We start from the raw sequence: 15,979 nt of genomic DNA, 5'->3' as shown, positions 1-15,979 counted from the left end.
TTCATCTTAGATACAGTTACATTGTCACTGAATTTAACATGGCCACAGGTATTGGACGCTCTGGAATTACAACACAGTTCCAGTTCTAAGCAACTCGCCTTGTCTGCCTCTCCATTCTCCAGCAGCAGAGAGTCTGAATACTTCACCCCAAGCTCTGAGCACACTGCAAGGGTTACTTATGGCCTTCTGATACTGCGCATTTCGGTTAATAACCACTGAAGCGTAGTTCACTTTGTGTCCACTCTTAATCTCGCATGTTTAACAAACAGTATGATGCTAAAGGTTTTGCATGACTCAGGCATTAGCTGATAGTGCTTACATATTTTCTCCCTTTTTGGCATTGAAGTTCTGCGGTCCCCTGGTGGACATCACACATCCCATCTGTGACAGACCCTCTGCCACATGCATGAATGTATCTGACCTGGGCTTGACTTCATTATACCCCACAGAGAGGAAACAGACAGATACTGACGTGCACCTGTCACATGCACCCACACCACAGAGAATGAAGAGCCCTGCTATGACACCCCAGGCCTCTTGCTCTGGAAACACTACAGCAGGAAGCTGAGAGACCAAAAGCAAGCACACTGGAAACTCCTTTGTCCAGGGAATTCCTGAAGAACTTCCTCTGGCTGCCTGGGTCAGGGTACCTGAGAATGCTCAGTTGTATGACAGTCTTGAAGGGCAGAGGAAACATGCACATGGCAACACTCTTCTGGGGACTCTGAAAATGTTGGATTGAGAGGGAACAAATGCTTTGTGTGGGCCTTGAAAACGAAGGTGGCGATGGCTGACCTGAAGCTGGACTGGGTGCACAGGGAGGCAGTGAAACGGAGCAGGACCCTGTGGGGTCCTCCCTGGTACAAATCTTTTCTGTGTCCAAGGAGGAGCAGTCAAGAAAGGCTAGTGTTGCCATTAAATCAGGATCCTGGTACCTCGTCAAGGAGTATCCATAACAATATCTTTTGAGTTCTTCTGCAGGAATTAAGGCCCCACCCAGGTGGAGGATGGCAACTTCTGGCTGAGCACAAGATCCCTGGAGCACTGCTCTGCTACCCACCACCAGCCGATCAGAACAGTCACACACCCTGCAGCCCTCTCCCTAAATTTTGCCTATGAAACCTACTCCCAGAAAACCAATGGAGAGTTTGAGTTTTTCAAGCACAAGCCACCCATTCTTGCTTGGCCCTGCAACAAACCTTTCTCTGCTCGAAACTCCTACGTTTTGGTTTCTTTGGCCTTGCTGTGCCTCGGGGACAAGAACTTTTTGGTTTGGAAACAGCAGGAGGTGTTTCCCTGGAGCAGGTGTACTTCAATTCCTACAGGTAGATTAACTTGCTCTAAGGGGAAAAACATGACCCTTTTGGAGCTCACCAAGTATGTGTGAGGATCACGTCTATGGCTATTTCCTTAGTGAAGTTCCCATAACATTTAAGAGAAGTCAAAAGTAAACTCCCAAACCTTGATTTGGGGCCCTACTTGTGGTCTCCATTCGACAGAATCTGGGCTCTGTGTTTTTGTTTCAGTATATAGCCTGAGATCTGTATTTTCTCCACTATTTGAGGACTGAGGTTGGCTCCTGTGGGTAAAGGAGGAATCTGTATATAGATCTTTCCAGGAAAAAATATTCTAACTAGGGAATAAAGCCTTTCTGGTGACAGGCCCCACATATGTCCCAGGAATAGACTTCAGACCTTGGGTCTCCAGGCTTTGCGTGACAAGAAAATCACTTACTGAATAATATTTTTTCTTGGTTTTGTCCACACACTTGCCCTGAAGGCAGATCCTGCCTTTCCCACACGGTGTCCCCTCCACGGCTGGCAGCTTTTTGGTCAGACACACCATCTGGCCCTGGCGCACCACGGCGCACCAGAGGCGCGCGCAGACATCCATGCCGGGGCACACGGAGTACTCGGGCCCGAACGTCAGGTTGCACTGTTGGCTGGCGTCGTAGGTCTGTCCTGGGAGTTCTTCGGGGCCCAGGATCTGCTTGCGTGGTAGGTCTAGCAAACAGTTACCTAAAAGAAGTGTTAGGTGGTTAGATAAGTCGGGGCATGGAGCAGATAGCTGGAGGAGAGGGAGGGTGGTCTGGAAGATGGGGTTATGCCCATAAGCATAAAGGGGCTTTACTTCCTCTGAATGAGTGCCAGCAAGAAACTGGTTAAAACACAACTGTATTATAATTAACTTTGCGGCTTAGCGCCCCCCCCCCCCATGGGTTTTTCTGTAAAAACCAGGGGTAAAGACACTTGTAAAAGGGGCCAAACATGACAAAGCATCATGTCAATCAATTAAAAGACCATCTCTAAGCAAGGTTGTAAGAGAAGGAGAGACAAAGACCACTGCTTTTCCCCCTTAGATCAGCCTGCCTCCCATTCTTGGAGGTGCACTTTCCTTTTTCTAAATAAATCTTAAAAATCTTTCACTACACGACGCACCGTCTCCCGACTGTAAACTTGTCTTTCAGGTATGACAAGAACTGGGGTCTTTACTTTTGGGGGTAACAGAATAACCAAGATTGACCACTGTTCTGCGTTTCTATTTCAAATCTCTGAAATTATTGGACCTGAAAATGCAAGACCCGGGTTGGTGCTGAAACACGATGCATCCAGACAGATCTGCAGTGTGATGTCCTGGAGAAGCGACTCCACGGGGGACCAGGCTGGGCACCTCCGTGAGCTTGTCAACCTCCTCCCGGATTTCCAATGGATGATGTGCTTGGGGTATCCATAATGATGGCAGTGGTTTGATTAAATAAAATTATTTTATAATAATTGGTTGTGAAAAGAGCCATTGTGGTGAGGGACTAAAAGAAATTGGGCTGGACATAGAGAAAATGAGATAGTGAATATAATAATAAATAATAATTAATAATAATAATAAAGTGTATACAACTTTGAGTCCTTGCACTCTTTCTATACCCCGTTCTCTACTTCCCATTGCCCCATTTTACTCCCTTTTCATGAACCCTTCCATGTCATCTTTTCATTAATTCTGTAAAAAATAAACAAGGCGATGACTCGTTCATCCTTGCACTCATTCAACAAGCATGTGCTGAGCACCTACAATGTTCTAGCAAAGGTACTAGATTTTGGGAATATAGAAAAATGATCCAGCTCTACCTCTCAAGGACTCCCAATAAACTAGATGAAGTCTTTCTCCTAGACTGAAAGAATTTTAATAAAGAGCTTTCAAGCATCACAGAATAAAGGAGCAGTGGGAGAAAGCACCTCTGAAAACTTGGGATCAGGCCCTTTTTTTTTTTTTTTTACTCATCTCTTCCTTTTTCTTCCCTTTGTGTCAGTTGTTGAATTTAACTGGTACGTGCTGGGTCCTTGGAGTGGGTCTGCCCCAAACAAGTAGGTGCTCCCAAAACGCTTCCTTAAGAGTCCCTATCCAGTGAGTTAACGCCATTAATTTTCTCTCTTCATAGGGGAGCTTGCTTTTTGCCCATCAGTTCCTGTATTTTTCTGTTTATTTGATTTTACAATTGACACGCTGATTATGAACGATGCTAAAAATAACTAATATTTGTTACACACTTACACTACCTTCAGGTCTTTAAATGTATTAGCTTATTCAATCTTCATGAGAACTCTATGAAGTGAATTCTATTATTTTCTTTAGTTTCTAGATTCAGAAACTGAGGCACATAAAGATGAACCACTTACCCAAGGTCAGTCACATGGCTGTCAGGGTTTTCCACTCAGAGCCTCCCCTCCTCATCTTATACCATCCTGCCTCTGCCTAGCAACGTGGATAGATTTCTTATTTTCTTGCTCCAGCGCAGGCACGTAGAAGGATCCTTTAAGTGGTAGATAGCTTGCCTCATGGTAGAAACACCCGGTCTAAAGTCTAATTCTGGCAAAACACTAAATGGCTGAGTGCTTGGCCAAGTTAGTTAACTGCTCCCTAATTTATTTTCAAGATCTGTGAAATGTTTCTCTCCTCACTGTGACACTGTAAGGGCAAAATCAGCTCACAGAGATATAAGGGGAACCCAGAAATACACAAAACAATCCTAGTTGGGACTACTCCCATATTTAACAACATTTCAGATGTATTCAAGTTATTCTTTTTATTCAACAAACAAAAAGCATATTTAAATCCTATTTTCCACTGAGACATGGAATATTCAGCACATTTTAAGTCAGCACAGCCTACTGCAAATGTTTTTAAAACGACACTCAAGTTTCTTCAAAATGAATGCCTTAAAATTTGTCAATCTGTGATGGAGGCATTCTATGAAAATGAATAAAGAGCAAAAGTTTCTATTTAACTTCTTAGCCAGAACGTTTGAAGAGGTAAAGCTTCTTAAGGCCAGCCAGAAAAAGCATTAAAAATAAGTATCCGGCCAAAGAGAACTTTGGGAGAAAAACATCAAGTAAAAAGAAAAGCATCAACACCAAGGCAATAGGAAGGAATGACAGTGAAAGCTCACTAAGCTTTGTTTAGAAGATAAAACGAGATGAGGCACTTCAGAACTCCAGGAAAAGCATTATCTTCCTTGCTCCATAAAAAAAGAACCTTGTATAAACCAGGGAACGCTTAGCAGATCTGCTGATGGTAGAAAACTGTCAACAAATCTCTGAGGCAGCAAGAACGCTTTCCAGTTCTTCAAAAGTGCTGTTTTAAGAAACTTTTTTTTTTTTTTTAATTTTACTGAAAAGCACAGACTGTGAAACTGTGTAACTAAATATTAGCTGAAGTCTTTAACGTGTGTGGGTGCACGCAGCCTGGGTCTACCTTGATCATCTCCAGCCCAAATCACTCACCGTCTGTCCCTGGACATGTGGTCACCGGGATTCTTTCTGCCTTACTGGCCGATGATGAGGGAAAAGAAAGGTGTAATGCAATTTGCAATCAGCCTACAACAAGTAGACTTCAAGATGTGGCATCTCTTTACAGAGCTCAACACCAAAGTATGTTTTAAACATGAATACCACATTTGCTTCTCTATTTAAAAAAAAAAGTTATCTCAGTGCTATGGTTTTCCCTCAGAGGTTATCTGGAGACGATCTTTTATCACTGAAAGTAAAATTATTTCTTTCAGATTTGCCATTGATTTTTCACTTCAGTGTTCTCAACATTAAGGTTTGTTGCTGCATTAGTTTCAGTGAACCCTGAAATAGACAGTCTGCTGATTTCATCTCTGTGTTGAATTATGTCCTTTTGCAATAAAATAGGTACAGAGATCGCTACCCAGTGGCAGATTTGTGCCAGGGAGCAGCAACAACAAAACCCAGTATAGATCCTGATTCTGAATCTCATGATATGAAATAGTTAAGATCTAAGTAATAGTGGGTTGGATGAACATTGTCCATCTACAAAAAAAAAAGGTGTACAATTTGGGGAGGAGGGTGAGAGAAGAAATTGATCAATCTTTTAGCACCATTTATATTGACCTCTAAAAGCATCTAATCTTTAGTTCACTTTCCTAATCTGTTTCCTTTTACTCTCAACCATTTCTTAACATCTACTCACGTATTTTTAAATTTATCTCAGCCTGAACTCCTATCTAGGCCTCACTGCCGACATTTTGTCTGTTTGCCCTGGTCCACACAATTGCCTAGTTCTTTTCCGTTTCCTCTCTCTTTCTCTTTCCCCACTTTCCTTCGTCTTTCCTTTTGTTCAGCATTTTGTGTACATAGATGGAGAGTTTCCAAAAGAAAGACAATAGAAATGTGTGCACATCACCTGTTTGTTTTTACCACCCATGTTAAATTAAGATAAATGCTATAAGTAAGGTGAAAAATTACTTTTAAAAAGTAAGGCCCAGGGATTTGTGATGGACAAATAAAGAAAGAATGTGGTAGTCTCTCCATGGCCAAAAGTACACTAAGGGGTGATGGACAGTAAGCCCTGCCTCCAGGAAATGGAGCAGAAAAATCTTTGGTTTTTCATATCTGACTTCTAGCCCTGTTTGCCTTCATATTAATGATTAAAGAAAATTATCGGATTAAAGTTGGTTGTTCTTTATTCATTTCATTCCGCCTCCCCTCCCATTTCTAGCACCATAGTTACTTCTGTTTCCTCTTCCTTTTCAATACACAGGAATGAAATGAAGCATTGGCCCAAATAGCCACGGCTCAGGAGATATCAGTTAATATTCCTAATGAAACTCGTTCCAAGATGCCTCACAACACGGCAGAGTCTCTTCTTTTACTTCCTCCTGCCACCTCTCTGGCCCTGCGATTCTCCTTTTAGGTCTTTATTTGAACGTCTAACATTAGAAGGGACACTGATGCCTTATGGGCTCAGGGATGGATGAACTAACTCGGGCCATGACGACTGCTGCCGACCAAAGTAATTCAAGGCATTTCTTTGTGAAACGGTTAGAAGATCGGTACAGTTTAGCAGGTGTCATGCCAAGGAAATTAGGTTAAAAATTCTCTGTGTTAAAAGATAAAGCATAGTTTTTTAACATACAGGTCACCGTGGACTTCAAATATACATCTTACTGACAGACTCTGTTAAAGAACCTATTTATTGTAAAAATCAAGACACTCCACAAGGAGCTTTGAATTTTATGAGTATGACCTTGAAAACTGGACCTTAAGGTCATATCACTAGCTCTCTTGTCTACACTTACCAAGGATTCAGAGACTTGGTTTTCTAATACCATTTTATCTCCAAAGTTCTGTGTTTAGCAAGTGGCTGTAAACTTAGTTCTTTAAATATGCTACCTGTTAATTTTTCACAGCTGTCTGTAGATTCTCCTTTGCAGCCCGTGTCTTGGGTGTTCTTGAGCTGTGTCTACGTAGGTAGTGGCCTTTCTTATCAACCGGTGCTGAGGACTTGGGATCCAGGGGACACAGCTGTTGTTTTTGGCTTCAAGGTTATGAAGCATTTGAGAAAGGAAATTTAATAACCTGCTTTTGCTGAGCAGTTTCTCTGCCAAGTGCTTACCTTTATTTTGGGGGATCATCCTCCCGGCCAGCTTGCCTAGAGCTAACTTGTAGAAACACTGCAGAAAGTCTACAAGTATCTTGGCCAGGCTGGGGTGGGAGAGAATTCCCTGTGAGACCTGGCTTTTTCCTTTCTGCATCACAAATCTGCAGGCACAGTGATTTTCGAGTGTGCACATTGACTTTTCCACCATAACCTAAGTGTTGCCTACTTCTTGTTGGACCTAAATCAGGAAACACTCAAGATTAATAAATTTAAATTTGGCAGTGATAAAGGGCTACAATGTCCAGCTACTTATGGCTAATAATGTAAAAAACAAATCCAATGACTTGAATGTAATTGTACCCTAAGGTCACATTTCTCCAGCACTGCTGGAGGTGGGAAGGCCACCGACGAGCTATTCCATACAAAGATTTTCTAGGCAAGGTATTCTTTAAGAACGACCTAAATATTGTATAAATTTTGTGAGACTATCTGCTTAAAAACAGCAATGGCTTTGTTGCCTTTTATGGGCGTGTCAGAATTTAATCTTCCTAAATAACTGAAAATCACTTTTTTTTCTGAGTATCAGTTGAACTGAGTATCAGTTTTCTGAGTATTGTATCATGCTGAAAGAGAGAGGTTCCTTGAGGGACTGTGATGGTGGGAGAGAGTTTTTGACCTTCTGGGAAATGGGGCCAGACCACTGTGCTTTTACTGTTTTAGGGCTAACATTTTCCAGCTGTTCTGGTTTCTCTCTCACTGTCAAGTCAGTTTACTTCTTGCTCTCAGCTTACCTTTCTGAAGTGCCCTACCCACCAAAATGACCATTTTATTGCTCTAAATTGTGAGGGGCCTAGAAAATTCGAACAGAAAAAGAGCAGAACTATTTCTACTAAATGTGAATGCATGGGCTCTGCTCGAAAGGGTGAGTAAAAATGAAAAGGTTTGATGACACGGTTTCATGACATCAGGCTGACCTTCGAACAAAGACTTATGTTTGTTTGCTTTCCCATCATCTTGGGCTTTGATTTCCCTTTGGTTCTCTCCTAAGCTCGGAGGTTGCAATGTGAGAACCTCCACCGTTCTCAAAGTCATGTCAACTAGTTCCCATCACCACACTTTTACTTAAACTGACTTAAGTCTGTCTTGGGTTGCAATCTAAAAATTATTAAATTATGTAAGTTCGAGTTTAAATGACAGCCCTACAGGGAGTATTTATTGCTCCTTTGGCTCTGTGTCTATGCCTGCTCTTCTGAAATGAGTACGGCTGAGCTTTGCCACTGTATCATGGCCACTGTGCCTGCCTTGGATTCTCATCATTCTGAAATTCATTCACTACGGGCTACTGATAAACTCAAATCTGGGGGGTAAGGGTGGTGGTGTGGTTAAAACACAAGACTGTCTAACCAACACATTCAAAAGTGAGAGAGTCTAGGTTTGATACAATTAATTAGTTAATTAATGATGAGCATTTCCTGTCCAACAAGCGTTGGTAACTGAATTTATTGATTTATTTATCATGCAGACGGGGAATTCAGATAAGATTTCATCCGTGCAAATGAGTAAGATCTATTTCTAGTAAAAGTATAGGCTTGGTTGCCATCTACCACAAAATCACTTAGAATAGACACAGAAAACTTGCTGGAAAATTTTTAAAAATCTGAGTGTAGACTCTTTTAAATACAGAAATAATGTTTAAAAAGTGAAAACAATATTGGGAGCTTATTTACTGCATGGAAAGTAAAATCGTGAATTCCACAAACATGAAATAAATGAATCATTCCAGAATGATGGCAATAAGGAACAGAATTCTGCACAGCATTGTAATTAGCTGACCTAATACTTATATGGGGAAAAAAAAAGTTGGTCCCATTTTAGCCATAAGTATTTGCTGCCTTAGCAACTAAATTCGTTCATTTAGAGATTCAGAGTTTAGCTCAACCTTTTGGAATGTGTATGTGTGATTTGGAAATAAAATATTAATGTTACTCCATTTTCAGAAAACCTGGGGGGAAAAAACAGTGAACGTAATATTAAGAGTGGAAACTAAGATTCCACCCAAGAGGAAGCTTCTTAAACAGGGATTTGACCCATGTAGATAGGCGGGTAATTAGGTGAACATTCATTTCAGGACTTTATCAGCATTTTAAACTGAGCAAAACAGAAAATTACCATTTTATTAGTAGTAGAATAGAAAAACCTCATACATCAATTCTTGATATTGTTTCTGAATCTTTGAGATATTCGGCCATCCTTTCAACAAACAGAGAACATTTATTTTGTATTGAGGGAAATTTTAAAGCAAGCTGGGTGTGGACTGTTTTCAGGAATAGGAAATAGAAATTTAAGCAGCCCCAAGTAGCTAAATTAGCATTATCAGTTCACCATTAACATAGCAAGAAATGAGTTAGTGAATATTTTGGCTACCAGATGCCAAAGAACTGCATGGTAAAATTTCTTTTTGTCTGAAAAGAATTGAATTTATCAATTGTTTTGTAATTATGTACCCAAAGTTCAAGGTGGCCAACTTACTAAGAAATTACAAAAAAATTAAGCTTTAAACTTTGTGGAACTAGGAAAAAAACAGTTATCACAGATTTTCTTTATCCGACTTTGAATTGTACATCATGTGCTAATTTTGTGAACGATTATCGTGATCAAGAATTTCGTATTCAACCACCAATTTTAAAGAGGTAAATTTTAAGAGGAAGAAAAAAAGACATGAGAATATGTCCTCTTCTGTAATACGAGAAACTTGAACTCTGTGGTCTCCAAAGATCTCTTCCAACCCTAATGCAACTATTCTCCTGTGTTTCTAGTATTTTAAGGTAATAAAGAATGCTAGGAAATTAGCAAGAGCTTGTTTCAAAGATTGCTTAAAGGTCAGAATTTATTATTTCTAAAAACTGTGACTTCCTCAGTATTTTTATATAATTTACAGCACTAATCCTGGATTTACAGAACTTAATAAAGTACGCTATGCTCCTGAACTGTATTTAAAGAGTGAAGCCAAAGATTTTCTTTTGAAGTTCTTAAACTGTTTTCTCACCATTCAGATTGATTTTCTATTTCTGTTCTGCAGTTTTGACTCCGCTTTCAGGAAAACCTGCTGTCAGGATGAAACCAAATCTTTTAGTGAATGCAAATCTAAAGAGCTTCCTCTCCTGGTTTTATGTCGCCATAAAGAGAATCCGACAGAACTGTCACCTACATTTTAACCACACCCCTATAATAGGCATGTAACAAATAATTCTGAGAGTCACATTAATAGCAGAGAAGCAAGATACGTGCCAGCGTTCTCATAGGAAGCTCGTGGTGAAAGGGGGAATAAAAGCCAGGCTTTCAGGGCACTAGCGAGGCATTCTGTGTGGTCTCCCACACTGCTTCTCTTTTGAACTTTGCGATTCAAAAGCAAAAATACCATTGCTATGATGCCACCAAGGGTGTTGGCATTGCACACCCACAGACAGTCTCTTATCCTTCTTCTGATACTATCCAAGTAACTACTGTCTTAGAGGGCCAGGTGGATGTCATGAGGAGATAATAAAGTGTAACTTGTAATAATTCCAAGTTTTGTTTCTGAGCCTATGCTGTCCTGAACTTTACCTACCATGGCCATCATCCAGGAATTCCGTGATGGTGGCAGATGTGCATTTGGACCAGGGCTTGGATGCGTCGATGCTGGTCAGGATGGAAGACATTAAGCGCTTATCTTCTGTGGTCCCGAAGTTCTCTTCACAGAATTTGGAATCATCATGGGAGAGGCCAAGGAGATGTCCTAAGGGAGAGAATATATGAAGAACAAATAATGAGGGAGTCTGCATTTCTCCTTTTCCGTGGCAGTTATACTAGCCCTTGGCTTTTTAACTCCCAATCGTACATGAGTTCATTTTAACTGCATTTTCACACAGTGACTGGGCCCCCAGGGAAATTAAAGCCGCATGGAATTAGGGCAGTCACTTCTGGTGAACATTTAGAGGAAAACCGAAAAATTACACTGGAGTGGATGTTCCCATAATCCATCTGGATCACACATGCTCAAAGATACATACAAACCGGCCTTATTTAGAATCTAGAATCTGCAAGGCAACTGTGGGATTATGTCATAGCCCTCACTACATATTATTTTGAAAGCTTGTCTAATTTTCCATCTTCTCTGATCAACCATAAGCCCCATGAGATCAGAGAGCATCTCCCCCCCCTCACTGTATGAAAAGCCTGTATTTAACTCAGTGTTCTGTGAGTTACAAACACTGAATAAATGGTTTTTGAATGTCAGTGACTTCCACTTTCTTGGCTAAGTAAATAGGTAGTCATCTAAGAGATGACCAGGGGAGGAAAAGAAAGAAGTGAAATTAGTAACTTTCTGGTTCCATGCAAATGTAAGCTTGTTTCATTCACTCTTTCATTTCTTTTAGTTATTTAGTGAGCTGTGAATGTTTACTAGTTCCACAGGTATATTTTGGAGACATACCCATTTACACTTAAGAGATGTCAAGGACACAAAGCTAGTGTGCTAGTGCTTGCAGGGAGAACAAATATGGGAAGGTAAGTGATGGTCCAAAACCACTCGGCGCGTGGTGTTTGTTCTTAAGACTACTCAACATGCGACCCATCACAGCTGTTTCCATTCTAGCAAGCCAGGTATTATTTCACAGAATACTCAACCCCATTCTTATAATCTGACTAATTTGTTTTAATTACATAAGATTCATTTGCACATAGTCTAAGGAGATAATGCAGCCTCCAATATATTAAAAATGCTGTTAAAAAAAAAAAATCCAGGACATCAGTTTGTAGAGACTCTAAAAAGTAGCCAAGTCATTCTAGTAGTGTTTTTTTTTTTTTGCAAAGTTTTATAGAATTATACACAAACCACCAAAACTGTATGAGGGAAATACTACAGAAAAATGATGACTCTATGCCCCCTGGGTTCCTGAATGCCAAAGGCAGGAGCTTTGGCCACTCCACCAAGAAAAAAATCCAGTGTACAACAGTAAAACCCAAACAGAGATGAAATTTTGTATGCTAAATTCCAACTGCTTTTGGCCAACTTGTTAAATCACTAACACCTTGTAACAAAATTGTCCACTGAGCAGCTGGTTGCTTCTGTGGCCGAAATTCAGTGGCCAGGGCTCGGTGACCTTTTAAGGCTCCACATTTTCAGGTTATTTATGCAGTTATTTACTTCAAGAGCATTTACAAGGCTAGCAAGTTGTGGGAAACCCTCCCGCCACCACTCACACTTTATTTGGTCAGGACCATAAACGTGCATGATAGTTTGTAAAGTAGCTCCCATATCACATGCCAAAGAAGACTGGCAGGGGATCCTCCAATTTTTGGGTGGTATGCTGAGATTTTCATGGCATCCACAGCTCACAGAAAAATAGACCCTTTCATTCACGTCCTAGTCAAAACTGCTTAAAGTTACTTAGTACATCAAACACTTGTTGAGAAGGTAAAATCTTGATCAGCTGACTGTGGGATTTGTGTGGAAATTACACACTTGAGTTTTCTTCCCCACCTTGGCATAGAAGACAGAGGGAACGTGGCCTAAGGGGACCTCTGCAACATGAATCCAGATTTTCTATTTAAAAGACTTGTGATTTTTGCCTTCTATGTCATAAGATATTCATGTTTATTTAATGGAGTAACAGTCTTTTTTTTTTTTTTCCCCCAAGTGTATCTAAATAAACAGTGTTTTTCATATGCATTTTTATGATTGTACCCAGGGAGTTTCACTTCATTTGGAGGCTAAATTTTAGATTTCTGATATAAAATACAAGCCATGTGGTAAACACTAAATTCTCTTTCAGGGATCTAAGCAAGTATCTCATTTTTTTTTTCTTTTATACAGAAAGGTAGAGTCTATCATGTTAAATATCAATACTGCAAGCAAAGACAATTTATTTTAAAATATTTCGGTCTATTTTATGATTCTTTTGGCATGTCCTTTGGCCCCTAAATCACTAATTTATCAATATATCTTACTTGCCACTAAAGACACATAAGAAATTCTTAGATGGCCATAAGATTGCCATTCTGGGCCTGAACAAATCTTAGTTCCACATTAGCAAGAGCTGAAAGGTGATGTGAATTTTGGAAGAACCTCCAAGAGTCGGTCAGAAAGGGACTGCTTGAGAGTCCCTTAAGAGAGACGGACTCTTTGGAGGGAAGATGAATGCTCTGTCCTCCATGAAGAAAGTCTGGCAGCTGGCTGGGAGAGGTGTGCCCTCTCAAGGACAATGAGAGTCATGGCCACTGAGGAACATTTCAGGGCCCAGAGAAACTGGCAGCCACTTCCACAGTAGCTGGAACCAGGCACAGCGAGGGACCTGTGTGATTTCCCTGCAGGGGCTGGAGAGGAATTGAAATGGAAAAGCCATGTGAGGGATGTTTGGAAGCTCTTCAGGAGAGACGTGACAGGCATACTAAAGGCTGTGAACAGCCGAAGAGGTGAGATTTTTCAAATGTGATCCCTCAGTCATGGTGCTGAAATCTGCCCATATCTCTGAGCCTTGACATGGCAAGACACATCTAAAAGCAAAAACTATTTCAAAGGGACACTCACATTAGAGACAACTTGCTATAATACTAAAAGCTTATGAGCAGAGAAAAATCTAGCATCTAGGAAATGTCAAATATAACGTCACAGAAAACAACAATACATTTCATGTTGTGAAGGGTTGAATCAGAATTTATCATGATGTCGCTGATCGCCTAGGACCTTGTCCTTTTACCAGTGAGAGTCTGTTCCTAAGTCACCCATGGAGATGTTTAAAACTACAGGTGTGGATGGGAGATGGTGCGTTTCTCCCACAAACAGACTCTGGCAGGGTTAGTGCAGTGGGGGGTTAAACACACGTGCCCCAGAGAATAAAAAACAGCATTGGAGAAAATGTTGACAATTCCTAAAATAATGTATTGTTGTTTTCATCAAAATGTATTTTATGATGAGTTTTTAGAGCAATGAAAAACAGTCAGTTGAGGGGTGAGGTTTTGAAGGAGTCAGAGTGACTGAATCCAAAACCCCACGGAGGAAGGCACTCAGAGATTTCTTTTTTGTTTGTTTGTTTTCAGGGGGGGTGGAGGGGGCTAATTAGGTTTATTTACTTATTTAATTTTTTTTTTCAATGGAGGTACTGAGAATTGAACCCAGGACCTCAAGCATGCTAAGCATGCACTCTACCACTGAGCTATACCCTCCTCCCGAGAGATATTTCTTTCTCAAGTCCATGCATAGGAAAAGGGTGAAGAGGAGTCAAGGCAACTGTGAAGGGTAAATGAAGAGATCTGAGGAAGTTCAGCCAAGCTCCCTGAGTGAAACAGGACGGGAAAACTTCTAGTGATAGGATAAGGGAGATACAGATACAGGGAACCAGGGTTCAAGGTCAGGGTTTAAAGCAGAGATGCCAAAGTCTGGCTTTAAGGAAGAATTAGCTTTTGTATTTGGAACCATTTGCAATCAGGAGGCATGCAAAAGACAGAAGAGAGGTTTGTATGCTTTAGCTACGTTAAGCAATCTTATTTACAATGCTACCTTTCTTTGTGCATCTTTCTGTAATTGGAAAATAATTCTCAGCAAAATACTTCTCAGCTAAAATACTTCTCACCTCACACAGTTAAGGACCCAACACAGTTGTGAAGAGGGTGCACTTGTTAACAGCACTTGTATTTATCTACTAAATTAATAAAAAAAAAGAGGCACAACTGAAGTCAGAGGGAAATGTACAGAGTAACGCAGGGCTCTAATCTAGTATTTTCCTCAAGTGATGCAGACCCCAGAACTTATAACTTGTTTGTTCGAAATCATTAGTAAAAATCAAGGTGTAAATTATAAGTGTGTCTGTAGAAAATACTGATGTCTTCTTAATAAATACTAAACCATGTCATGAACACGGCAGTCCTGCTAAGGAGTGCCCATCACACAAAGCAACACCAGGAAGGAGTTATCTGAATTGTGCTAAGGAAATGAATTTCATGGTAAATTATGTCACAGAAAAGTCTGCAGGGGAAGCGTCTGAGTCATGTTGTTAGTTCAGAAATAGCAGACAGTTAGTCACCTGATAATTTTTCTAGTACAGTAATCATCTTTTTCAATTAGCAAGCGGGTGACGTTTCATTAAATACATTTCACCTTTGATATTCACAATGTGGATTCAAAAAGCGTCTCGCCTCCTTCAATTCACATGTGAACCTGGTGTTAGAAAATCTGAGACAATGTGCCCCCCGAGCAAAGGCACAATACTTTAGAGGAAAACGTTGGTTCAGCTTCTTACTCAGCTTCAGGTATTACAGCTAGGGCTGACTTATAACATTAACCTCAGGAAGTAAATTTGGTTGTTTTTCTAGACTTTGGTCTGTAAATTAAACAGGATTACAAGTTCTTGTCTCCTGACCCCAAACTGACCAATGGTCAAGGGGACATAGCACCACATCCTTAAAAAATGTCACAAGAAGCTCTGTAATGTGTTTACTTAAGAAAGCCCAGCTCAGATGAAACATCTGTTTCTTAATGAGGTCATGTTTTTATTTTACCTAATTTTCCAGCTGGGATTATTAAGGGGGCAGGAAGGTCTTGCCAGGGGTTGAAAAGGGAGTCAAACGCTCACATGGGATCAGAATCTAGAATCCTCGATGAAGTGGACCAGGAACTCTTAACAATTGGATGGTACACGTCTATTCAAACACAAGTCCTTATGTAGAAGTGAGAAAACTCTTAAACCCTCATTTCAAAACATTAAACATAAAAGCAAAACTTTACATCAATGATGTAATTTGGAAGGAAGAGAACACATTTTTTTCACCTTATAAATAGTTGAGTCAATATCTTTGTGAATCAAATTCAGGATTATCTCCTTCAAAATGAACACTGTCAAGTCATTATAGGATAATACCCAAATCTTGGGCAATGGAGTCAGATGAATTGGGTTCCAGTTATACCCAAGCAGTATGCTAGTTTTTGACCTTAGATTAGTTTAGAAACTTCTCTGCATGGCAGTGTCCTCCTCTCTTGGATGACTCATTTAAAGTACTTAGCTCCTGGGATTTTGTGAAGCTTAAAGAATATAAAAGATGCAAAGTGCTT

The 15,979-nt window shown here is 40.3% G+C and overlaps 1 protein-coding gene across 1 annotated transcript in view; it reads right to left on the bottom strand.

Annotated features, from left to right (window-relative positions):
* The window catches only part of ADAMTS5 (ADAM metallopeptidase with thrombospondin type 1 motif 5), a 48,648-nt gene that overhangs the window by 14,899 nt on the left and 17,770 nt on the right, over positions 1-15,979 (bottom strand). Inside the window, exons 3-4 of the mRNA XM_010956847.3 lie at positions 10,502-10,669; positions 1,735-2,018 (exon numbers count right to left, since the gene is read on the bottom strand). Of these exons, the coding sequence (XP_010955149.2) occupies positions 1,735-2,018; positions 10,502-10,669 (452 nt within the window). The remainder of the gene's footprint in view (positions 1-1,734; positions 2,019-10,501; positions 10,670-15,979) is intronic.

This window comes from Camelus bactrianus, chromosome 1 (assembly GCF_048773025.1).
Source record: "Camelus bactrianus isolate YW-2024 breed Bactrian camel chromosome 1, ASM4877302v1, whole genome shotgun sequence".
NCBI lineage: Eukaryota > Metazoa > Chordata > Mammalia > Artiodactyla > Camelidae > Camelus > Camelus bactrianus.
The sequence above is the reverse complement of the archived record's forward strand: the minus strand, read 5'-3'. Positions and strand labels throughout refer to the sequence as shown.